At 45.3% G+C, this 25541-nt stretch overlaps 3 protein-coding genes across 7 annotated transcripts in view; 2 read left to right on the top strand and 1 right to left on the bottom strand.

Moving 5' to 3' along the window:
* Window positions 1-1754: 1754 nt before the first annotated feature.
* On the top strand, window positions 1755-9955 carry gtse1 (G-2 and S-phase expressed 1). Of its 3 annotated transcripts, none has more exons than XM_079280852.1 (12): window positions 1755-1849; window positions 2041-2130; window positions 2244-2301; window positions 3111-3762; window positions 4440-4601; window positions 4831-4966; window positions 5841-6236; window positions 7592-7643; window positions 8326-8532; window positions 8623-8851; window positions 9434-9550; window positions 9656-9955. In XM_079280852.1, exons 2-12 carry the CDS (start codon window positions 2109-2111, stop codon window positions 9743-9745), a joined length of 2121 nt encoding a protein of 706 aa, XP_079136978.1. In that variant the 5' UTR covers window positions 1755-1849; window positions 2041-2108; the 3' UTR covers window positions 9746-9955. The 3 variants fall into 3 exon arrangements, with proteins under 3 accessions (XP_079136978.1, XP_079136980.1, XP_079136979.1); XM_079280854.1 differs by having other exon boundaries at window positions 9659-9955; XM_079280853.1 differs by having other exon boundaries at window positions 1776-1849; window positions 2059-2130.
* A 2444-nt stretch (window positions 9956-12399) lies between these two features.
* LOC306776478 (uncharacterized protein) lies at window positions 12400-16695 on the bottom strand. The gene is made up of 4 exons (XM_079267186.1): window positions 16429-16695; window positions 13911-14157; window positions 13365-13502; window positions 12400-12963 (listed from the first exon to the last, which is right to left on the bottom strand). The coding sequence occupies exons 1-4, from the start codon at window positions 16620-16622 to the stop codon at window positions 12700-12702; spliced, it is 843 nt and encodes a 280-aa protein (XP_079123312.1). The 5' UTR covers window positions 16623-16695; the 3' UTR covers window positions 12400-12699.
* Window positions 16696-20371: 3676 nt separating this feature from the next.
* cttnbp2 (cortactin binding protein 2) overlaps window positions 20372-25541 on the top strand; it is a 65883-nt gene continuing 60713 nt past the window's right edge. For 2 of the 3 annotated variants that reach the window (XM_079272748.1, XM_079272750.1), the window contains exon 1: window positions 20372-20496. In XM_079272748.1, the coding sequence (XP_079128874.1) occupies window positions 20416-20496 (81 nt within the window). In that variant the 5' untranslated portion in view covers window positions 20372-20415. Of the gene's footprint in view, window positions 20497-20634; window positions 20694-25541 lie in introns of those variants that run through there. The other variant, XM_079272749.1, reaches the window with a different exon arrangement.

Genomic DNA, 25541 nt, shown 5'->3' on the forward strand with positions numbered 1-25541 from the left:
AGAAGAAACTCAGTGTCTGGCGCTTCACACCAACCTGCTGAAGCTCCGCCTCCTGTGATGCTTTTATGACATCATAAATCCTTCCTTTTCAGGCTCCACCTTATCCGTGACTTCATCATACCTGTCCTACAGGAAGCCTGAAGTCATTCTTTATCGAACGTCCTAAAAACATCTTAGACCGACAGAGACTCGCATGGTTCACATTTAAACATCCAACTAAGACGTTACAATCATTGATCTGTAATAATCTGAGCGCTAACATTAAGAAATACATGAATTCATAAAGTAAACCAGGTCATAACTGTTATGTTAACGGCTCAGTATTATTCATTAGGCTTTACTAAACAGGATCTGTTATACAAACGAATCCATGAAATATGAACCTAATTAAATAATAAAAGGATGAACGTCCTTAATTTAACAGGAGTTTTTAGACATATTTTCAAGGTCGTAATTTAATGAGAAATAGTTACTTATAATATGACAAAAGTTAAAAACAACATTAAAAGTTGTTTTACCATGAGAGTAAAGACGAGAAGTTTCAGTGTTTTCCTTGAATAAAGTTGTTTTATTTATAATTTTAATATTGTGATAACCTGTGGAGGTTTTTTTTATATTTTGGGAAATTAAGATGAAATTCTTTTTTATAATTTTACAAGAAAAAAACTCAAAATATTGTAAGTGTGATACAAAAGAGATTATAAAGAGTTTAAATATTGTGTGTAATTAAGTAACATTAGAATTCCCAAAAAAAATTGTGATTAAACATTATGTTATGAGAGAAATCATTTTACAAGAAAATAAATCGGGATAAAGTGGCAACATTTAAAGGAAAAGGTCTAATTTTACAGTTAAAAAGCTGTCAGTTCAGAACATATTCAATCATTTCTAAATTATCCCAAAGTAGGTTTTTTTTTGTACAACTACCACTTGGAGAGGTTTTAACCATTCACCCATTGTTTATTTAGTAGTGGAAGAAGTATATTGATCTTTAACTTGAGAAACTTAGCAACAGTACATCATCAATAGTACATCTATAGTAGGCCTACACGGTGTAAAGCGGCGGTAGATGGTGTGATTTGATTGAAGAGCTTCTGAATGAGTTTCTGTGTAACTGATACTAAATGTCCTCGTTTTCTAGTCTACATTCGAACCAGTTTTATTTTAGAACAAAAACAACAGTACAGCGAGCACAGGAAAACTCATGACAACACGTTTTAAAAAATGTATCAAATGTGTACACTTAAGAATAAACACGTACATTAATATAGAACTATGAAAAATATCTAAATAAATATATTAAAAGGGTATGTGATAAACATTGCATCTTTTCTCCTGTCTTTTTTCAGTGTCTTAATGAATGTTTTTTATTCTTTTCTTTATCAGAAAAAAAATATTCCAAACTTGACTAACTAAATCAGTTTTTAAATATACTTTTTATGGCTCAAATTGCTGTAAAGGATTAATATTTTAACTAAATTCTTTCTATTTTCTGTATTATGTGTCCCTTGTTAATGTGAATAACTTATTTCATTGAATAAACGTATACATTATATTTAAAAGCATCAAAAACAAGGAACCTATAAAATATTTTATGTTATATTGCTTTGGGGGTAAAAAAAAAACCCGGAAATATATATATTTTTTAACACTACAAACTACAATCCCCACAATTCTGCTCATTGATTTCGTCACACACCCTTCCAACCAATGGCTGAGTGGGCCTGCGTCACGTGACCAGCAGCGCAGCAGATTTGAATTGTTAGTGAGGTTTGTGTGTTTTCTTCGTGTCACCGTTTGAATGCGAAGCAGAAAAGAAGATTTGTGAGTTTTTCAGAGGAACTTGAAGGTTTGTAGTTTCTTTACTTTAATTAAACTGTGAGTTTCATGTTTAAATGTAGTCCGTTTGAAGTTAACAGTTGACGTTTGGTTTAGCTGAAGCGTGCTAACGTTAAAGCCGTGCTAACTGTAACGTTAGCACGACTGAAGCTCGTGTTGTAAGTGCAGTCTTAAGAGTCTTCGTGTTAAATATTGTCATAGCTTAAGGTTCCGCTGCAGGTCTGATCCGGATCCATCTGTTCCCCCACGGAGAAGAACCAAACAGCGGGATGGACTGTGGAGCTAACAGCGGTAACGTTTACATCAAGTTAGCCGCATGTTAACAACTAATCCAGAGTCAGCGTTAACCACGGTGTGCACCGTGTTCGTGTGTTTTAAATGAGCGTGTTTGTGTCTCTGATCAGATCTGTTCTTTCTCACCGATGAGAAGTTCGACTTCGATGTTTCTCTGTCACCTGCCAGGTAGGTGGATGCATTATAATAATAACATTACCTAACTTTAAAAATACTTAAAAGCATTGAAACTGTGAGTTAAGTAAAAGTATGAGTATTATCAGCCAGGTGTACTTAAAGTGTGAACAAGAAACTTATTCAGTGCAGAAACATGTCCCCTGTGACTGTTCTACTATATTATATAAATGTATTGTAGTTGGTGGAGATGACGCACATTTAATGTGTTCAATACATAATGAAACTAATGGATTCATCGCTTAATAATTTCCCTATTTAATGGTTCGATTGATTGCTCGTTTGGTTTAATTTCAGAAAATAAAGAGACACTTTCACAACGTTTGTTTTGTCTAAACAACCGACACAAAAATATAACAATTATGAAAATAATTTTAAGTTTTCACATTTGAGGATCATGAAATGTTTTTGCATGTAACCTGAACGATTATTGAAATATAATTGGCACCATTTCATTTCAGCTGTATTGTGTATATTGTTAAGTACAGTAGTTTGTAATTTATAAAAAAATATCATGTTATATAAGTACTTCATATGCAAATGTTGCACACACAGAATATGTATCAACAGATAGTATTTTAAATTAGAGATAGAATAAAACGGAACAAAGTGTTGGTAACTAAAGGGAGAAATACAAAATGAAGATGTGCAGTTATGCTTATACATGTATTTTCATGTTTTTGTTTGACTTTTAAATAATTTCAGGTGTTAAAACCTGAGCTCAGTTTTGGAGCTGCATGTCTGGTTCCAGCTCTCTGTTTTGCGTTCCTCTCAGCTGTGGTGTGTCTCTCTCTGCTCTCAAGCTCCAAAGGTGATGAAGATGAGGTATTCTTGGGTCCCGTCAGCCACAAGGAGAGGTGCGTCGCCGTTAACGTGGCGTCTGTCGGCGGCGTGCGGGTGAGCTGGAGTCCACTGAGCGGGGATCAGCTGGAGGCTGTGTGTCAGGAAGCCCACAGACTAGCCGACCAGCTGCAGTCCTCTCAACTGAGCAGCCAGCCACGCGGCGGGGATGCCGAGACCGCCGACACGACTGCCGCCAAGGACGAGTTCGTCCAAGACGCCGTGGCCAAACTGGGCGCGCTCCATCAGACCGCCAGCGCACTCGGCCCCGTCAACCGGCAGACCTTCTGTGTGCAGGACAGTCCCATGAAGCAGCTGCCGCCTGCTGTCCAGAACCGCCTGCTGAGAGGAAGCAGCTCCACTACAGCTACATGCACCCGCCCGGCCTCTACGTCCACCGGCCCGGTCTCTACAGCCGCATCCACCCGCCCCGCTGCCGGCCGGAGCGCCTCCAGTCCCGCGGCCGCGGTCAAGCCTCTGCCCAGGACCGGGCTGCGAGGGAAAGCCGCCCTCGGCGTGGCCGTGGTGCTGCCGAGCAGACCGGCTGCCACAACAATGTCCTGTTCTGCCGGCAAGAGCAGAGTGGAGAAAGCCAGAATGCAACCACCGAGCAAAGTAGGAGACACGTTTCTGTGTTTTTACTCTTTCGATTCGCAGGTGAAACTGTCTGTTTGGAACAGCAGATGTCTTGTTACACATTTCTCCACTGCAGGAACTCAACAACCTGTCGCTTACAGAACCATTTGAGTCATTGGTTCTTCTTGTGTTTCCACTGTGGCTTAAAAATCAGCTAGAGAACAGATGTGGTGATGTAGTGTTTGCTTTTTATTGCCCCGCGAAATCCATTTTTACCTGAACGTTACTGGGAAATGCTAAACATGCTAAATGCTAAACATCTCTCCCTCAAAGGAGGAAACAAAAGCAGAACCAAAGACAATGGCCACATATCACGGGTTGTTCCTGCAGTGAATAGGTGTAATTATTATTCTGTCTGTTTTCAATAGTGTTATCTAAAAGCAATAGTTTGAAATGTAAGTAAATGGTTTCTTGTGGACAGATGGATAGCACCCTGAGCCTGGGTAACAAACCCCCCCGAACAGAACCTCTTGAAGCTAATGAACACATTTTATGTGGTTTGTTTAATCTGTAACAAAAGCAAAGAGAAAGAAACTCAATGTATCTGTCTAACAGGGGTTACGTGCTATTGGCTGCGAGGAGTCTTCAAGCAACCGGTAGAGAAGTCTTTCTGCTGATCACCTGTCTGCTCTTTTATTTTTTTTGACCTGTTTCAGCCGTTGGGAAGTTGGAGGCGGAGCCCGTCCTGTCGCCTCTCCAGCAGAGCGGAGTCGTCCGAGGATCTGCTCTCTGATTCGGCGAGTGTGGCGTCTGACATCAGCGACTCCTCCCTCAACTCCAGCCTTCAGGGAAAGCGCACGCTGGCTCCGCCCACCAAGGTAGCGCACCTGTTCAAAACCGACTCTGCACAAACTTCACCATTAAATCAGATTCTGGTGGAACAGCTCCACCTGTTGGGCGGAGTCAGTCACTGCAGCCAAACGCATTAAATGAAATTGATGATATTGAATATCAGTCTATATATCAGTGTTTCCCACAGTCAGTATTGATGCGGTCTATTCTAAACATCCTGTATAAAACAATGTAAATCATATTTTTCTCTGTCAGCGTGCTCTGGGGAACATGTCGGGTGTGAAAGCTCTGCCCCCTCAGAAGAGGAGGGTGACAGAGAGGAAGAACACGTCGTCATCCTCGTCCTCAGTGTCCAGCTTCAACTCCAGCCTCTCTCTTTCCCCCGCTACAGGTACGCTAACTGCTAACTAATGTTAATAGCCAACATCCCGACTTCCAACACGGAGTAGGCTGTAACAGTAACCACACATTAGCAGCTATCAAGTATCTATCCTGTGAACAAACCTACAACATATAAGGTGATCTGCTGACCACAGTTAAACCTGTACCGGTCCTGTACCGAGACCCTTTAAAGCAGGGGTGTCAAACTCATTTTCACTCTGGGGCCACATCAGCATCACGGTCGCCCTCAAAGGGCCGGTTGTAAATGTAAGACGGTGTAAATGTAACTACGGTACTCCTAACATAGTTAGTTTAGTTTCCCGGGATATCTGTGACTTCCACAACACGTACTTCCAGTTGTGTGATTTCTCCTCCGCCATTGTTTCCTGTTGCTGGTGCAAAATGCATTCTGGGATATTTGGCTGTCCCAAGTACAGACAAGTCACCTCCGATGCATCCCGGGTAAAATGGGCAGAGCGAGCCACATCCGGGCATTAGGGCCGTGCTTGGCTCGATGTGAACTTTGAATTGGAACAGTACTTTGGCTGAGACTGATGACGTTTCAGTACAGAGAAGTACGCATGTTGAGAAACTTGTTGGAAATCCTCTTAATGGCTGTTGCATCGCTTGTCCACCTGTTGTGATAGTTTTAATGTCGGCACACAGACAACATGCCATCTCATCACTTTTCACATCTAACTTTAAATTTTTGTAAAAAAAAATATATATATATATTTTTTCTGGCGGATTCGCGGGCCACATAAAATGACGTGGCGGGCCGGATCCGGTCCGCGGGCCGTATGTTTGACACCCCTGCTTTAAAGGAAGGGGTCTGGATCCGGTCACAAACTAATTCTGGAGCGGTTGGACTGTCGTCTCCTCAGGTAAACTGAACTCATGTCTGAGCCGGAGTCAGAGCAGCTCCACTGGCCCCGCCCCCAGCATCAGCAGGCCGGCCAATCAAATCAGGCCGCGCCGCTCCACCGTCTACGCCGCCGCAGAGCCAGCGTCCTCCACTGCTGGCTGCCGCTCGCTGTCCACACAGGCCAGGAAGCTGTCTGAGGTGGAGCGTGTCAAAGCCACCAGGCCCACGCCGCTTAAGAGAGCTGAGGCCACGCCCCTCCAGGTGACGCCCGCCAAGACGGTTTTGGAGAGGCCCGCCTCCATCGCCACGGCAGCCTCGGCCCGGCTGCAGAGCGGATTGAAGACCAAATCCAAACCAGAGGCGCTGGTCGCACCGACACCCGGCGGAATAATCAGAGGAGTCCGCCAAGGAGACGGTGAGACACGTCCGTTTGAGCGGTTTGACTTTATTTACCTGTGTGTGTGTGTGTGTGTGTGTGTGTGTGTGTGTGTGTGTGTGTGTGTGTGTATACATGTGTGTGTGTTCTGTCAGTGTTTTATTTAAACCAATAAAAAAAACAAGATCAGACCAAATTGCAGACAAAAAAATATGAATTCTGCTTCTAAAATCAACACAAACAAACTCGACTCTGGTGTCTGCGTGTCTTTGCAATATTTCAATTAATTTAGCTAATCGCTAAACATAGAGTGAGCGTTGATGCTGACACGTTTTGAAGCAGATATAGATATATACCTCCATCTGGTTCTGTGGCGAAATGAGGACACTCTGTCCGTCTCTCCCTCTGTCTGTCCGTCTCTCCCTCTGTCTGTCCGTCTCTCCCTCTGTCTGTCCGTCTCTCCCTCTCTGTCTGTCCGTCTCTCCCTCTCTGTCTGTCCGTCTCTCCCTCTCTGTCTGTCCGTCTCTCCCTCTCTGTCTGTCCGTCTCTCTCCCTCTGTCTGTCCGTCTCTCTCCCTCTGTCTGTCCGTCTCTCTCCCTCTGTCTGTCCGTCTCTCTCACTCTGTCCGTCTCTCTCACTCTGTCTGTCTCTCTCACTCTGTCTGTCTCTCTCACTCTGTCTGTCTCTCTCACTCTGTCTGTCTCTCTCACTCTGTCTGTCTCTCTCACTCTGTCTGTCTCTCCCTCTGTCTGTCTCTCCCTCTGTCTGTCTCTCCCTCTGTCTGTCTCTCCCTCTGTCTGTCTCTCACTCTGTCTGTCTCTCCCTCTGTCTGTCTCTCACTCTGTCTGTCTCTCACTCTGTCTGTCTCTCACTCTGTCTGTCTCTCACTCTGTCTGTCTCTCACTCTGTCTGTCTCTCACTCTGTCTGTCTCTCACTCTGTCTGTCTCTCACTCTGTCTGTCTCTCACTCTGTCTGTCTCTCACTCTGTCTGTCTCTCACTCTGTCTGTCTCTCACTCTGTCTGTCTCTCACTCTGTCTGTCTCTCACTCTGTCTGTCTCTCTGTCTGTCTCTCACTCTGTCTGTCTCTCACTCTGTCTGTCTCTCACTCTGTCTGTCTCTCACTCTGTCTGTCTCTCACTCTGTCTGTCTCTCACTCTGTCTGTCTCTCACTCTGTCTGTCTCTCACTCTGTCTGTCTCTCACTCTGTCTGTCTCTCACTCTGTCTGTCTCTCACTCTGTCTGTCTCTCACTCTGTCTGTCTCTCACTCCGTCTGTCTCTCACTCCGTCTGTCTCTCACTCCGTCTGTCTCTCACTCTGTCTCTCTCTCACTCTGTCTGTCCGTCTCCCTCACTCTGTCTCTCTCTCTCACTCTGTCCGTTTTTGTGTTTCAGCTCCAGACGCCTCAAAGCCAAAGCGGTTGACGTCCATGAGCGGCGTGGACAGGTAGATGACATCACACAGACGGGTTACATTTACATCACTCGCGTCTATGAAAGTACCTCAGATTTACTGATGATGATACATTTTACTCCTCAGTGTGAAAATTTACAACAGAAATAAGTGAAACTGTACTTTCCCTACTTTCCGGTGCGGCTAATGTATGGGTTTTTCCGTAGCTTTGCGCCGCCAACACATTTAACATAAATATGGATGAAGGACCTTTGACCTTTGACCTACCTCTCACTACGACTGTTAAAAAAGGTTGAACGGCAAGATGCTTTTAACAGGACTAAAGTTGTCTTCTTCTCTGAACATCATAACATGTCCGACTCGCTAGCTTCTAAGCTCATTTTAACATTACCGCCAATGGGGAAATGCTAACCGCGGTTAGCATTAGCGAGTATAATATAGCTTCGTGCATCTTTTCATGCTTCATGCAGACACTTACATTACAGACGAAGGTCTCTCAAGGCTACCAAACGGAAGAAGTAAAACGAAGCAGCGTGTCTTCTCATTAGAATCTAAAAGCAACGAGGCAATAACTTGTTGATCGTAGCTCTGAATAGCATTTACGGCTCACTGGCTTGGCCAGTTGCTGCTAGCACAACAGCTATTCAGAGCTACGAGCTACCTGCCTTCCTGACTGATCAGTGATGTCATCAACTGGCGCCTTCCTCTCCTGCAGTCTCCCCGAGAAGCCGTCTGCTGGTCCTCAGACGCCGTCTGCTGGCAGCTGCACGTCGCTGCAGGCTAAGACGAGGCGTCCCTCCGGCCTCCCCACCCCCGTCAGGCGCAGGATGTCCTCCATCCCTGTCGCGACGCCAACCAGAGCACCGTCCACCTTTGACTTTCGCCCCGCCCCCGCCTCGGCCAGGAGAGAGAGAAGCTGCAGGTGAGATGCTTTAAACCGCGGTCGAGCAGACGGAAAGCTAGTCTGAGGTCACCATGAGTCGTTCATCGCCGTGTTGCTGTTTCTGTGTAGCCCCGCCCCTGCAGACGCACAGGAGGCGGAGCCTGTTGATGCCCTCGAGGTCCAGCCCTTCTGTCTGGAGGAGGAGGAGCCGGAGCTGCCTGCTGCCCCGCCCACCAGCCATTCACAGCCTGACCAATCAGAGAGCACAGATCCTGGAGCGCCGAGTCAGGGCCAATCAGAGCCCATCAAGCACCCGATCGAACTGCAAACTCCAGAGGAGAAAAGCAAGACGCAGGAGGTCAGAGGTCACACACACGTATACCCAGGTCTATTTACAGCCTGGATTTTTTTCGATATTTAATTCAATGGATTCATTTCAAATCATACAGAAACTGTTTCTCACTTTAATTTACAAAAGATGAATAAAGCATGAGTTGACAGTTTTTGGTTTCGTTGGAGCATCTGATGAACCTTCAGTTTGTCAAATGTTTGTGGAAGAATCTCCAAACGAGTTCGTCGTGTCGTCGCGGGTTCCTGTCTCGTTGCAGTTCGCGGTTTCTTGCGAGGTTCTTGTTCCCGCCAGAGTTTCAGCGGCTAAACTCGTGTTTGTCTGTTCTGGAGTTTCAGATCTCAGTGCTTCTGTAGCTTCTGCCCGGATGTCTAGTTTGGAATATCGTTTCACTCCTGTTTCTGTTCACTCTTTAGCATACTGGTGTTGTTCTACAGTTTCGCGATGAAGCGTAGTGAAGCCAGAAAAGTACCGAATCACAGCTTGTGCGTGAAGTGGTCGCTGGTCCCGCCCCTCTGACTCGTTCTAACTCGGCACGTTGTGACCGGAGGTCTTCAGACGGTCACCGATGGTTCTCTGCTCTCTCTTCAGGTTCTCCTGTTGGATCTTCCAGCGCCGACTCTGCACATTCAAGAGAAACTGCTCATCGACTTGACCAACACCCCCGACCTGATCCGGACCAGCGGCAAGACCTGCACCTCCACTCAGGTAACAGCTGACACCTCAGTTTACGTCTTAATATCCACAAGCACAGTTCAGTGTGTTTTTATACAGGAACGGCCTGTAAATAGAACCTGTTTTTATTTCCTTCAGCAGCTGATCGACTTGAGCTCTCCGCTCATCAAGTGGAGTCCAGAAGAGAAGAGGGAGAACAACGCTCCGCTCATCAACCTGTCCTTCTGATCCACGTTCCTCCTGAAGACCTGGACCTTCCGATCCACGTTCCTCCTGAAGACCTGGATCTTCTGATTCATGTTCCTCCTGAAGACCTGGATCTTCCGATCCACGTTCCTCCTGAAGACCTGGCTCTTCTGATCCACGTTCCTCCTGAAGACCTGGACCTTCCGATCCACGTTCCTCCTGAAGACCTGGATATTCTGATTCATGGTCCTCCTGAAGACCTGGATCTTCTGATCCACGTTCCTCCTGAAGACCTGGACCTTCCGATCCACGTTCCTCCTGAAGACCTGGATCTTCTGATCCACGTTCCTCCTGAAGACCTGGCTCTTCTGATCCACGTTCCTCCTGAAGACCTGGACCTTCCGATCCACGTTCCTCCTGAAGACCTGGATATTCTGATTCATGGTCCTCCTGAAGACCTGGATCTTCTGATCCACGTTCCTCCTGAAGACCTGGACCTTCCGATCCACGTTCCTCCTGAAGACCTGGACCTTCCGATCCACGTTCCTCCTGAAGACCTGGACCTTCCGATCCACGTTCCTCCTGAAGACCTGGACCTTCCGATCCACGTTCCTCCTGAAGTCCTGGATATTCTGATCCACGTTCCTCCTGAAGACCTGGATCTTCTGATTCATGTTCCTCCTGATCCACGTTCCTCCTGAAGACCTGGATCTTCTGATTCATGTTCCTCCTGAAGACCTGGATCTTCCGATCCACGTTCCTCCTGAAGTCCTGGATATTCTGATCCACGTTCCTCCTGAAGTCCTGGATATTCTGATCCACGTTCCTCCTGAAGACCTGGACCTTCCGATCCACGTTCCTCCTGAAGACCTGGATCTTCTGATTCATGTTCCTCCTGAAGACCTGGATCTTCTGATTCATGTTCCTCCTGAAGACCTGGACCTTCCGATCCACGTTCCTCCTGAAGACCTGGATCTTCCGATCCACGTTCCTCCTGAAGACCTGGATCTTCTGATTCATGTTCCTCCTGAAGACCTGGACCTTCTGATCCACGTTCCTCCTGGAGACCTGGATCTTCTGATCCACGTTCCTCCTGGAGACCTGGATCTTCTGATCCACGTTCCTCCTGAAGACCTGGACCTTCTACTCTCTGCAGTGAACTGGACTCGGCAGGTTTCGGTCTTCAGAAAGTCTTAATAATCATAACCCAGTTAAGTTAACGACTCGGTGAAGTCTTCACTGAAGTATTTTGTTTTAAAGATGAAAATATTCAAAGGTTGCTGAAGGTTTTCTGCATCTGATTGTACTTTTTATTTGTCTCCAGCTTGCTGCTCTTATTGATGTCTGAATAAATGTTGTTAATGTGACGACTGTGCATCATTCATCCATCAATCATTCATCATAAATGAAAATATATAAATCAAACTGAATGCAAGGTGAATGGTGAGTGTGCAGACATTTCTATTGGCTGTTTGTTCAACGTTAACGTGGAGACTGAGCACTTTGTTTAAGATAATATAAAATACAACTATTAATACCGAAGATTAAAGTAAAAATATAAACGTATACAAACAATAGAGGGATTAATATTAAATGTGTAAGATCAGTAAACATCATTTCAGCATGCAGATCCAATCTGCTGTTTAAACTCTGACCTTTGTTCTCTGCGTGAACGTTCACCTGGTTTCATGCTCCTCGTGTAAGCTTAAAGTTACTTAAAGGAACTCTGTTGCATTAGGTGCCCGCTGTGGACTAAAGTGGTCGTGTTTCTGAACACCAGACTATCTTTAGAAAACCTCATGTTACTGCAGCAGGGTCTGACAGTCTGCCCCTCCAGTCCTGGTTATCCCGTTTTCTCCCTTCCCTCCAGCGGGTCCAGCAATACGTCCTGGGTCTCCAGCAGCGTGGTGTCGACTCCCCGACCACGTCCGACTGCAGGTCCAAGGCTGCTGGAGGATCTGGGTCTGTCCACGGTGGACCGGTCTCTGCTGGAGGATCTGAGTCTGTCCACGGTGGACCGGTCTCTGCTGGAGGATCTGGGTCTGTCCGCGGTGGACCGGTCTCTGCTGGAGGGTCTGTCCACGGTGGACCGGTCTCTGCTGGAGGATCTGAGTCTGTCCACGGTGGACCGGTCTCTGCTGGAGGATCTGGGTCTGTCCACGGTGGACCGGTCTCTGCTGGAGGATCTGGGTCTGTCCACGGTGGACCGGTCTCTGCTGGAGGATCTGGGTCTGTCCACGGTGGACCGGTCTCTGCTGGAGGATCTGGGTCTGTCCACGTGGACCGGTCTCTGCTGGAGGATCTGGGTCTGTCCACGGTGGGCCGGTCTCTGTTGGAGGATCTGGGTCTGTCCAAGGTGGACCGGTCTCTGCTGGAGGTTCTGGGTCTGTCAACGGTGGGCCGGTCTCTGCTGGAGGATCTGGGTCTGTCCATGGTGGACCGGTCTCTGCTGGAGGATCTGGGTCTGTCCACGGTGGACCGGTCTCTGCTGGAGTCTGAGCTGAAGTGGTTTCTGGTGAACCTGCATGAAGTATTTATAGAAACTATATAGAAACAACAATCTCCTCTTTGATAGTCTTGTTTACTGATGGAAGTCATAAAGAGGAATCGGCGTTAAATTCAGACTTTCATAACAAGTTAAAAGTTCCTCACAGTAACTTTATTACAGATGTAATATAAATTAAAATAGCCTGTAATCTAGCCAGATGAAACATTTACCCACTGTGTTATCTTTGGTATGAAGAGACATTGATAAGACATTTGCTTCTAAATATTTGTATTGAATGTGGAATGGTTTATTGGAAAAGTTCAGAGGAGTTTAATCCGTCCAGAGTACAGAGGCTGCTATGAAGGCCAATAACTGATATTCATTTGTGCTAATGAGACGTCATTACATTTGACATCAGAGATTATTACAAACACGTTTCATGCTTTAAAGACGACACGCTTTCTGGCTTTTCAAAATAAGGCAAAGGAAACCAGTAAGCGATCGTCAGTTAGACCTTGAGCAACAGAAGGCCATAAGGACGGATGGCCTTCTGGACAATCTCCCGCGCTTTTGTTTCGTCCTCGATGCGAAGCAGCCAGTAATCGTTATCTTCTCGTCCTTTGCATATCTCCCTGTACTTGGGGTTGATACGATTCTGCATGACCACTTTGTATTTGTCTCCTTTGCAGGAGAATTCTCTGGCGTAGTCCTTCGCGACCTTGATGTCTGGAGTAGAATAAATCCCCCGACCAAACAATTTGCGAGGGCCCGGCTGTTAAACACAAGAAGGGTAGGCATTAGAATGTATTACCTTCAAACTAACTAATCCCTATCACCTCACACACCTTTCTCACTCATGTATCCTGTTCATGAATACTGATTCTAACACACACTTTGACCAGTGTTCATTTTATACACCTTGTCATTTCTTCGTCTGCTCCAACTTCAGCAAATAGCTTAAATGTCATAATCTTTGTACTTATACATACATGCATGTATGTACGCACATACATACATGCATGCATGTATGTACACACATACATGGAATTTGACATGACGGTGATGTATGGAGGGATGCATTGTGTTGTGTTGAGTTCAGCAACAGATCTTACTCTCACTCCATATTCTCTGTATATTTCTTCACACGTTTCGTAATAATGAATTCATAAAAACCTTGTAGTTTTCTTCGGTGATGGCTTTCACATGTTTCTCTTGTGTCCCGTGGTAGGACACAGGCCACTCCCCTGACACCGACTCTGTCTCACGGTTCATGTTTCCCAGCCAGGCGTTGTCCTCGTACTTATCCAGCACCTGAGAGAAAACATTCCTTCACATTGACACGCCGAACAGTGACGTCACAGGTCAGACGTTAACCAATGGAAGTCCACGAAGGGACTGATTAAAGGAGAACTCCGCCTATTTAACACATCCTAATCTATTTACTGTTTAATGGCATCGCCACTAGATGGCGCCAGATCCTACAAGCTGGACCTTTAAGGGAAGCTTCTATCAATAAGAAAACAGATAGCAAACAGTGCTTTAGTTTAGTAACCATAGAATCATTCAATTAATTACCCTTTTCAGACAAACACTTTATCATTCTGCATTTAGTTTTTAATGTGTCATCAGATCTGAAGCCAGAAGTCAGACGTTTGATTCTGTCCTGTGGAATGTAGCCGGTTGATGCTGTTAAAATAAAGAACATAAAAGCATATTCACCTTGAGGGCAAAACGCTGCCAACCGTACGGGCGTTTGTACTCCTCCCCACCTCGGGAATATTTCGCGGTGTCTTTCAAATTGGAGAAATCATAGTTGAATCTCGGGTCCAAGTGTTCCTTGGACCAGACGAAGTCCTTTGGGACGACGGTAATCTTTCCAGTTTTAGGATCTCCCTCGATGTCATCGGTCAAATTCATCAAGCGCCTCGGCTTCCCACCAAAGCTTGTGTACCGACTCTCTGGCGTCCTGTAAAAGTTGGAGAGGAAGAAGAGATGCGATTTCAAAGCTCATCTCGTCTTCAAATGAAGAAATGTTCAGAATACCAACTCAACAGGGGCAACGTGGTGAACGTCTCAGCACCAGTTTAGGAGGAAAAACAATTATAAGACTCTATAACTGGACCGGTGATGCTTGATGCTGATGATACTTTAATATGACGGACGGATCCCAGGAAGGAAATAATCAGATGTTGTGAATAAAATGGAAATACATCTCGATAAGGTTGCAGTGTTTTCACACGGACGCGATGCTCCTTCCAGAACAAAATGAAAAATGTATGAGGAAAATAAAACATCAAACCTAAACAATAGAGTCCAGATTTAATCGTGCCAAATGTAGATGACTTGAAGTTCTATGTTTTACAGAAGATTTAAGGGTATTGAGATTAAATTAAACCAGTTGCCTACATCATTTATGAGTCCATCAGTCCTTTCTCCTTTCACCTCATGCAATGTGTTGGCATCATAACGTTCACTAATGATCAGTTTTGCAGGTAATTGGCCATAAACCAAAGTATTAACAACTTTGTCCTGCAGGCGGCGCTGGAGTCAGTGGGCTTCTTTATCAGGGCACCATGACGAGATGGACCCAATATTACGGAAACCCATCTTGCCACTTTCGAACATTTTCCACAAAAGGAGAGCGGTTATGTTGTATTTAGTGTTTGCACACCTACATTATTGTTGCAATAAAGAAAGCAGACGGGTTCCATCAGACACTGCAGGTGTTACAGTACTTAGGTTTTTACAAGTATTCACTATGTTGTCTACTTTTAGAAGATTTCCTTACAAACCAAATTACAGCCATAAAAAAGGGGATTTCTATTTTTAAAACTAGAATATCACCCGGATGAGAGAGCAGACCTCCAACAAGGGCAATGGTGCATTCACGTGCTCATCGGCTGAACCGATCCTCCAGTTGGTGAGCCTTTTTTTGTGTTCATGAGCTTTAAGTCATTGTGTGGGAACAACGTGGTTGTTTCAGAGTTGTTCCGACTTTAAGGGGCTTTTACGAGAATTTTCCCCGTCGGCCTCCCTGTTCCGATTATTCCGACACCACGTGAATGCAGCACAAATCTCCTAAAACAAGTCTTCAACAGGGGGTCCGCGAAATGTTTGGTTGATTAGACAATTTTTTTCTTTTTTCAAAACATGAATGTGTCCATTATTTCAATAGTTCAGTTTGTATGCAAGATAACAGTATGTTTATGCATGCAGTGGCACTAATAGGCCATCACTCATTTTAGTTTCCACATTCATGTTTAAAATAAAAACATCAATTTGAATAGCTTGTGTGCATGATTATCATGCAATTAACAGACAATGTTGATATTGGTATCAGCTGACAGGGTGTGTATGAATGGAAGTGGCACGGCCTCCCTACTCACGGTCAGTGGTGTATAAAGTACTCAAAGGCTACTTGAGTAAAAGTAAAGATACCGTACTGGAAAACTACTCCAGTAAAAAGTCACCTATTAGAATTAGAATATTAGAATACTACTCCCCGACGCTGCTCTCATGATTCATTTTGTTTCTGAAGATAGATTTGATTTTGTAGCGAGTAACGAAGGTTTCAGGGGAAATGTATCGGAGTAAAAGTATCAGTTTTCTTTGCAAAATGTAGTGAAGTAAAAGTAAAAGTAAACAGAAATATAAGTAGTAAAGTACAGATACCCAAAAAAATTACTTAAGTACAGTAACGAAGTATTTCTACTTCGTTACTGTACACCACTGATTACTGTACTTTGCACATGTTTAAAATAAAAACATGAATATATCAACCTGTGTATTATTTGAATAGCTTAGTATTGAATGCACAATAAAGAGGTATACACGATGCTCGGCCCATTTCATATAAAACAATGTTATACACTATATATGTAGTCGGGGGTCCCTGCTCCATCTCTCTATCAGTTTGGGGGTCTTTGGCCTGAAACACGTTGAAGACCTCTGTCCTAAAACATGATTTGTGTTTCAGATCCAGTATTTAACGGGTTTCTCTCTGGATCAATGCCACACACTTCCATCACGTTTCATGAAAATCGGGCCAGATTTTAAAAAAATCACAATACTTCAAACAGAGTAATTAATAATATTGTATTTGGTGGGGGTAGACCTAATAATAATACAGATGGTGAGAATAAAAATAATACAATATAGTAGTTTTATTGATGACAATAATAATACAACTGGGAAGGAGATATAACGATAATAATAAATGACATTTTGCCATAATTACCAGGCTGCTGTACCACATAAGGCCAAATGAGTCAGGTCCGTGATGTGCAGCAGCTGCAGCGCTGCGCCCGCTGCGCCCGTCGCGCAGACTTCGGCTGGAGAAGACCGAACATTGATTCCTTGACTGTGAGCAGAAGTTAGTCCTTCGCTGCAGAGCATCCTCAGAGCTTCAAGCACAACTTCGTCTTCGATCATCTTGACGTTGTCGTTGTAACAGTGGCGGCTTCTTGGCTTTCTTCTTCAGACAGATGAAAGGATCCTCCCTTCTGTCCGAGTGAAAGCGAAAGCGAAAGAGATGCAAACAGGTCACTTCCTGCTGGGATCACGCCATGCAGATGGGAGTGGTTTCATTTGTCAGGCTTTGAGATATCCGTCTCGTGCTCACCTCAGTGGAGACATCCACAGCGAGCCACAGAACTCACTGTCTCAGTCCAACTGACATGCGCATCGTCAACTCACGAAGCTTCTGTGTTTCATTTGAGTCCTTCTAATGAGCGACGTCTTGTCCCTGATCCAGGATCTGTCTGTCTCTGAGCTCCTGTGGAGGATGTTGGTAAGACAACATGTACATATTGTACTTTTTACTGTAGTAAATTAGTGATGATATTCTCAATGGTTTCACAAGTAATAATAGTTTTGAGTGTTTGTATCGTTTCATGCGTGCAAGACACCACAAATAATGCAAAACCAGATCCAGTACGTACATAAATAATGTGACAATAAATAAATATATAGAAATCACACGATTCTCAGAATCACGTTGTGAAATATACTCCATGCATTTTGACCATGTTGGCTTCCTTGATGCACTTCTGGAGAAAAGTCAGCAAACTTAACTCAACGACTCTTTTTAGATCCTTTTAAGAGTTTTATGTTCTTTTATATCTTGTCTCAATGCTGTTTTATGTCGATTGTAAAGCACAGCCAATTGCCTCGTTGTTGAAATGTGCTAAACAAACTTGCCTTGACCTAAGCACGTGCATTTCATGCGACCTCTCCACTCCTCACACACTTTGGCAGAAGGTGGAGCCTCTAACGTTGGAGGAGGATGTGCTGGAGGGGGCGGCGGCTCCGTGCAGCACTGAAGTTTCTGGATGAACATCTTGGGCCCTGAAGTCGAGGGTTCCTCTGAACAAGAGTGTCACTCTTTATGTGCGCTGGTTGTTTTCACACGTGTTGAACTGTGATTGAATGTGAAACTCCCCCTTCAGCAGATTCATGTGAAACCAGTCTTCCAGCGTCAGACTCTGCACAGACATCATTCTGCTCAGTAAAGCAAACGTAGAAACATTCTGTGAAGGAGAAAAGTACGACTGAAGTGCCGTCGTTGGGATAAAAAGGCAGTGACTGCAGCCTTTCACTGTTTGGAGGACGCACCTGCTCCCTCCTCTCCACGGTCACGAGGTAGAGGAGAGACAGAGAGACAGTGTGAGGGAGAAAGTGAAGAGAAGACATTGACGTAAATGGAGAGAGAGAGATTTGAGCAGCGCTGACTTCAGATCAGCAGGGACTGAACAGAAGTCTGGTTCAGATACTGGCAGCCCCTCAGGGCCAATCAGAGGAGATGTGGCCCAGATCTCTCTCTCTCTCTCTCTCTCTCTCTCTCTCTCTCTCTCTGTCTGTCTCTGTCTCTGTCTCTCTCTCTGTCTCTGTCTCTGTCTCTCTCTCTCTCTCTCTCTCTCGCTCTCTCTCTGTGGAGTCACTAACACCACGTCCTCCCATCTGAAGCTCTGGCCAGGATATGGGATCCGGAGGCTCGCTGTCTCACTCTTTTTGTGTCTTTCCTGTCTCAGAGGACACAGCACACAGGGCCCAGTGATGGCCGACTGGCCGCCCGCTCATCCACTGCGCCCTCCTCAACAAAAAGGGAGTCATTGTGTCCTGCTGTGTCCCAACAATGGGCGAGTTAATATGAGCCAAGTGGATTGAGGCGAGGGGGGTTCTGGTGCTTGCTCCCCGACTCCGGCCTCATCCATCAGTGTCAGTGCCCTCACCTCCGGTTCCTCCCGGTCCTCCTCTGATGGTCATGGTTTCAGCTCCGGGCCTCTGTCCTGTCCTCACGTCCCTGCTCGTCCTTCCTGAGATGGACCCTGTGGACACACTGCAGCGGACACAGTGATCTGTTCACACTGACGGGACTGCACTTCAGCACAATCTGAAGGTGTTTGTACCAGAGAGGCCAAGTGTCAAGTCTTCGACAGCTCAAGTCGAGTTTCAAGAAAAGGGAATTCACTGTAAATGTAATACAAATTGATTTGTTTTGTTTGATAAGATATCTCCTTTGTTTTGTGCCTTGAAGAAGAACTCTCTAACAATAGAAACTTTCTGCCTATCTGCTGAAAAGTAAGACTAAATGTGAGTGGAACATGTCCATCACTATGGTAACTCTTCTGTGCTGAATCTCATGATCGTCTCATGCATGAGAATTCCTCACATTAGCATTCAATGCTTCATATGTCGCCGATGTCCCTGAAGGTCCTAACATCATTTGAGATGCTGATCTTGGAGGCAGGTGATCCACATGCTGCCTGGATTCCTCCCTGTTTTGGGGTTTCTTTCTGGGTTTCCCCCTGAATGCTGCAGTTTCCTCCATCAGTCGGTTTGGTCAGGTGGAGTCTAAATCTGCAGATCGCGTAGCTATGAATGAGCTTCTCTGTTATCTGTTCATGAGAGACTTGTAATGCTGGTCACAGTCGCTGCAGCCCTCCGGCTGCGTGAACAGGATCGGGCAGGTAGAGAATAGAAAAGTGTCAATCAAGTGTCGCCTCAGCTCGACTCGGGTGAAGATCAGTTCAGCCTGGCTCAACATACTGTACAGACGAGTGAGTGTGTATATATATATATACATATATATATATATATATATATATACATACATACATATATATATACATATATATGTATGTATATATATATAGATATATATATATATATATGTATATATACATATATATACATATATATATATGTATATATATATATATATATATATATATATATATATATATATACATACATACATATATATATACATATATATGTATGTATATATATAGATATATATATATATATATATATATATATATATACATATATATGTATGTATATATATAGATATATATATATATATATATATATATATATATATATATATATATATATATATATATATATATATATATATATATATAGATATATATATATATATATATATATACATATATATGAGCATACACATGAGCTTAATTAAGTTAAACTAACTTAATATGAATCCAAAAGTGTGGCGATATGAAGTTCAACTTACATTGGTCAAGCTATTCTAACTTATTCATTTTGATTCTATTCTACCTTCCATGCAAATTGTTACCGTCATTATTTGAGTGTCAGTGATTCCTTTTCCATAAATTAGTATAAATTACACGTGGAAGTCGTTCATTTTAAAGCCCTATGTCTACATATGTTTGTCAATTTTAAAGACAATAGAAAATAGAGTGATTTGACCTATTTTGAATATCTTTATTCACTTTGTCATATTATTGGTGCACCGGTTCCTTCCGGTCCCTGAACCGCTGGCTGGCTGGGTTATTATACAGATGCTGCTGTCAATCTCTCTCTCTCTCTCTCTCTTTCTCTCTCTCTCTCTCGCTCTCTTTCTCTCTCTCTCTCTCTCTCTCTCTCTCTCTCTCTCTCTCTCTCTCTCTCTCTCTCTTTCGCTCTCTCTCTCTCTCTCTCTCTCTCTCTCTCTCTTTCTTTCGCTCTCTCTCTCTCTCTCTCTCTCTCTCTCTCTCTCTCTCTCTCTCTCTCTCTCGCTCGCTCGCTCGCTCTCTCTCTCGCTCTCTCTCTCTCTCTCCCTCTTTCCCTCTCTCTTTCTCCCTCTTTCCCTCTCCCCCTTCAATGCCCGCGGTACCGTGATTTGCGCTCAGCAGCGCAATAGTTAACGAGCGCCGGATGCGTCCTCGCTCCAAGCAGAGATCGCTACAGTACGAAGATGGCGTCGGAGGGAGCCAGCGGAGAGCAGCCTCCTCCGGTACAAACACTGGCAACCGCCGTGCTGGGAAGCGTCGACACGGTAAGACGTGAACAGCCTGAAGGCCTCTCCACGGGGGGTGGGTGTTGTTTTGAAACGTTTGGTGGCGCAGGAAGCGGTCGCGGTGGGATTGAAGGGGAGGAAAAGCAGTGCGCATCTACGAAGCAACAGCGGTGGCCAGTGGAGAGCCCTCGCGACAATGTCTGGAGAAAAAACACAGCCGGGGGTTCGGTTTAAGGGTGAGACATGACTCAGACACGCGACTCCTGACATACATATATATAGCTACAACACGCAGAATAGGATGTTTCCATGAAGTGAATTCTTTTGTTCGCCTCCCCCGGCTGCTCTTTCAACATTTCCCCCCGCCGCTGTAACGTTATCCTGCGGCGGACCGGAGGGGACACCGTGGCTGGGTTTGGAGCTCCTGTAACAGGAGATGTGCGCAGAGAGCTGGGAGCTGTGCACATCTTTTATATCGAGGCCGGTGCTTCTGAAAACCTTTTTATTCCGTTTATTTCTTGCAAAATCTGTGAAATCTATTCACAGCCTGCAGAGCTGCGAGTGGCATGAAAAATGGTTATTTTACTGAAGTGGTCCTCCACCAATCAGTCCTACATGATCGCTGCCAGGGTTTCATAAGGGTTTACATACACACACGCACACACACACACACACACACACACACACACACACACACACACACACACACACACACACACACACACACACACACACACACGCACTCCAGACAAAGTCTTCCCTTTAACAGCTGTCCTGTTGTTGAGCTGTCTCTTGTTTACTCACACACATAGTTGTGATTTCTCACAGGTTGTGTGCTGTTCACATCCCTCTGTGCAGGTTGCTCAATCTGTTGCCCCCCCCCCCCCCCCCCCCCCGGGATGCAACCTGCCACCCTGTTGTCATCCACCCTCGGCAACTTAATTCTAAATGGGTGTCGTGGGTTTTTTTTGCCACTTGAGTTTCTGTTTTATTGAACTTTAAGTACCACATCCAGTACAATAGCCCCCCCCCCCCCCATCCACCCACATAAACCCACTTCTTTGGATGTAGGCTGCTGAAAAGTTGCTGGAATAGAAAGCAGCCACGGGTCCCTGAGGTGAGTGGGTGGTAGTGTGGGTGTTGAGGTGGGGGGGGGGGGGGGGGCTGCTCACCAGACACCTTTCTAAATTGGTCTTAATTTCAGTGACTCAGCTGGCATAGCTGGGAGTACCGTGTCGGCCTGCCCTCCCTCTTCTGAGCACGCTCAGAACTGCCCCGAGGCCACTTTATACATTTAGCGCTGAGGTGAACAGGTGCTCCGGAGACATGGGAGCCGGCAGCCTCCTCGGCAGCATGCGTCCCCGGCGCTCCTGCCAGCACCCTCTTCCTCCAGCGAACGGGGGGCTTCCGCCTCCATGACCCCCCCTCCACCTCCTCCACTCTCATCATGCCTGTGGTGGTTAAATAAAGCACTTTGCTCTTTGCTCACCCCTGTCAGACTCTCTGCTGTTAGCCCAAGGTGGGGGAAGTTTCTCGTTTTGTGAGGACTCTGAAGGGCCGGCCCCCTGCCGTCCAGAGAGAGGTCAGAGGTCAATGAGAGGAGCTCTGATGGTCACCTCCCACTCGTTTACCATCATACATGTTGGTGTGGCACACAGCATGTACAACCTGTCCTGCTTCCGGTTCTGAAAAGTGAGTTTATGTCTCAATCTCTAGTTTCAAGTCTTCTTCAATACAGCATGATGTTCATTTAGTACATTATGGTCCATTTAGAGTCACACAGACCATAAAGCAGGGGATGCTTTAGGGGCGGGGCTACTGTGATTGACAGGTCTCTATCAGAGACGTATACGGCGTCTCTACGTCACTCCTCCTCAGGCCAAATATGGTAACGTCTGTTCAAAAGTAACGTCTGCAAAAAGCCAAGATGGCGACGGTCAAAACGTCCACAAACCAAGAAGTGACCTCACGACGAATACGGTCTTAAATACGGTCCATGATCCCGCTGAAGTTAAAGGACAACATGCTTATTTAATAGATAATTAGTTATTTTGTTTAAGTTGATGATATCTGCGGCTGCTGCAACATCTTGAGTCCAAGAAACACGAGCAGTCAGATGATTAAGACGTTCAATGGTTGCAAGTCACTGAAGGCTAAAATAAGCCGGCTGTAACGCAAAGCTGTCTAATCACCTGTTGTTGGCCGAGGAGGCCGAAACAGTTTTAGCCTTAATTAAAGTGCACAGCTCGTCCCTATAACCTGGAAATGAGATGAGCTGTATCAAATGTGCGTTCAATGCATCTGACAGATGAAATGAACTGCCGACAGTACCGTCTGCCGAAGGTCCCGATTCAGAACGAGTAAGTTGAGCAGATTCAGATGTTGATCGGAGTCAAAGTTTAAGATTCTTCGATTCATTCCTCGTTGAACTGCAGTAAACGCTCCGTTCTCGGTCCTGCGTTGGTGTTGCAGAGTGACGCGTCCCGTCACTCTGATGTCTGTCATCTTAACCAGCTGCACACGAGAAGCCTGCTTCCTTCATGTGACGAGAGACGAGATACAACTTTCTTTATCCGGAGGGAAATGGATGTGCAGAACAACAACCAGAAGAGCAAATCCCAAAATATATACAAAGCCAAAAATCATGTTTTGTCAGAGATTTGATAGTCTGAGCTTGAGGAATCCATCGCAATGTGCAGACTGGGAAGCAAATGCAGGATTTAGCCGATGCGTGGTGTCAACAATCAAATAAAGGTTTAGCCATATTTTGGTGAAACTAAAAAGGACCCCCCCCCCCCAAAATTGTACGACAGTCTGTCATTGCGTAGAAACACACACTTCAGCAGGATGTCGGTCTGCAAAATCAAATGAAAGTTTGCATAACTTGTGTTTTCTATCTGTTTGACTTCCCAGTAAGTGTTTGTTGAAATATCATCGCGATAGATGATAAAAACTACAGAAATATGACTCGGGTTGTTTTTTTAAATGTCCCCCAGCTGGCTTTAATGTCTGGCAGTGGCCATTGTGCGAGTGAGTGGTTATGTGGGACATGCTGCCACGTTGGAGAAGTGCCATCGACACCAGTGGCTGTAATGTCATCGCTTCGTCGTCCTGACAACAAAATCATTTCTGTCTCCCACACAGGAGGTGATTCAGGTTCCCCCGTAGATAAGTTGGATCGGTCATCGCAGTTTATTAAAGGGTCACTTCACCCAAATAACAAATCATCTCTCCGTGCAGAATATGCCTCTCACGATAAATACTTTTGCTGGATGATATATTGTCCCAAAAATAACTGCGATAAATTATAATGTTGTCATTTTAAGACCATTTCATGCCACTGATGTAATAATATAACAGCATAATAATACAAGTGCAAAGAGCAATGGACTCTTAAGTCTTAATGAGTCGATAGCGTAACAAAGATTGAGGTCACGACCAAATATCGTACGACAGGCCGGTCATGTATTCCAATGAGTTGCACTCAGAGTTTACTGTATTGTTCGATACCACAACATAATATATAAAGGACTTTTGAGTCCAGTGTGATTTCCCTCAACACGGTGGTACGATTGTCTCGTTACCCTTCACAGGCGTCTTATTCACAGGCGGTCACATCGCAGCTTTGTAGTAACGGGACACGAGTCCGTGAGAGAACCTCAGCCAGCAAGAGTGAAACGACACGAGGCTTATTCAGTGGACCGCGAGCTCGCAGCGAGCCGGCCGGGCTGTTCAGCACGCGGAACAACTTGTTTCACCTGCTCACTGCAGAAACAGAGAGAATCAACCAACCCCGCCTTCCAACCCCGAGGCCCCCGTGACGGGACGGCGAGGCTCAGCGCTGCCGTCCCGTCACGCCTCCCGAGTCGTCCAATTCTCTTGAGTGGCGAACGTTGCCGGGAAACGAGACTCAACGAGACGGGATCGCTGTGAAGGTTCGATGAGATGAATCAATCCCTTCTGGAATCTCTGCTGCTTTTATTTCCAGGCTTGATGTGTGATGTAAAAACGTGGTCTGACTAAACTGAAACGCTTTCCAGCTCCTTGTTCTGAAAAGAAAATATTAGAAGACTCAAAACTTCCTTTTGTTAAAAAATGATTTCTTAATTAAAAACCTGTGATTTGTCAGCACCGACCTTTTTAACCCTCTGAACCCCAAAAGCCGCCGACGGGACTGAAAAGCATGTTTTCTTTTAACAATCGCCAAAACGACTGTTTATCACAGCCAGACGCTGCATCTGACATCACCGTCAGATCGTCATCTTTCCCAGGGTCCTTGAACACATCAGGTGTGACGAACGCTTCCGTCAGAAAAAGAAACCAAAAATGAAGCAAATTTAGATATTTCTAAAAAAACATTTTATTCTACGTGTGTCATTTAAAATCTAGTCACAAATAAACCGTTTGCTTTAACCAGATCCTGTAGAAAGCAATACATTCGTTGCTTCTCAGCACAACTAGGAAGACGTGATTGACTCGCCTGAGACCAACAACCACGTGACATCAATTCAGGAGATAGAGCGTTGGCCTGTTTATTCATATGGATGGATTCATCACCACTGTTCCCGTTGTGTGAGCGTGAACTTTTCCCCTCTCGCGGTGAAATAGCGTACGAAGGACACGTAGAAGGCAGCAGCTTGATGAAATCTCACGGCGGCCCGTTCAAAGTCACACTCTGTGCGAGGGACCTCTGGGCCGACTCCTTGATGAAATGGAAGAACCTTGGCGGCGGTTTGGATGTAGGTTTGTAAATCAGGCTTTACGTGACGACCGAACGTCACCAGAATGAGCAGGGAGCGATCCGCCCGATGTGCACCAGAGGCCCGAGACGCTCTTCGCTTCCTTCTGTTCCCGCTTTGTTTTACTAAAGTCTTATTGGACAAGTAGCCTCCTGAAAAGCCTCCAGACATTGAGGATGCAGCTGGTTGTGGTTCTCTAGTGGCAGACGGCTTCTGTCGTCGCCAACACGCTTAACTGGAAACTCCGCTGTCGCCGGCCTCCAGTGTTGAACTCTGACCCCTTTTTATCTTCATTCCACTCACCTAGGTTTGACTCATGAGTTCAATCCCTTTCGAGGTCCCCGA

This window comes from Melanostigma gelatinosum, assembly GCF_949748355.1.
Source record: "Melanostigma gelatinosum genome assembly, chromosome: 1".
Lineage (NCBI taxonomy): Eukaryota > Metazoa > Chordata > Actinopteri > Perciformes > Zoarcidae > Melanostigma > Melanostigma gelatinosum.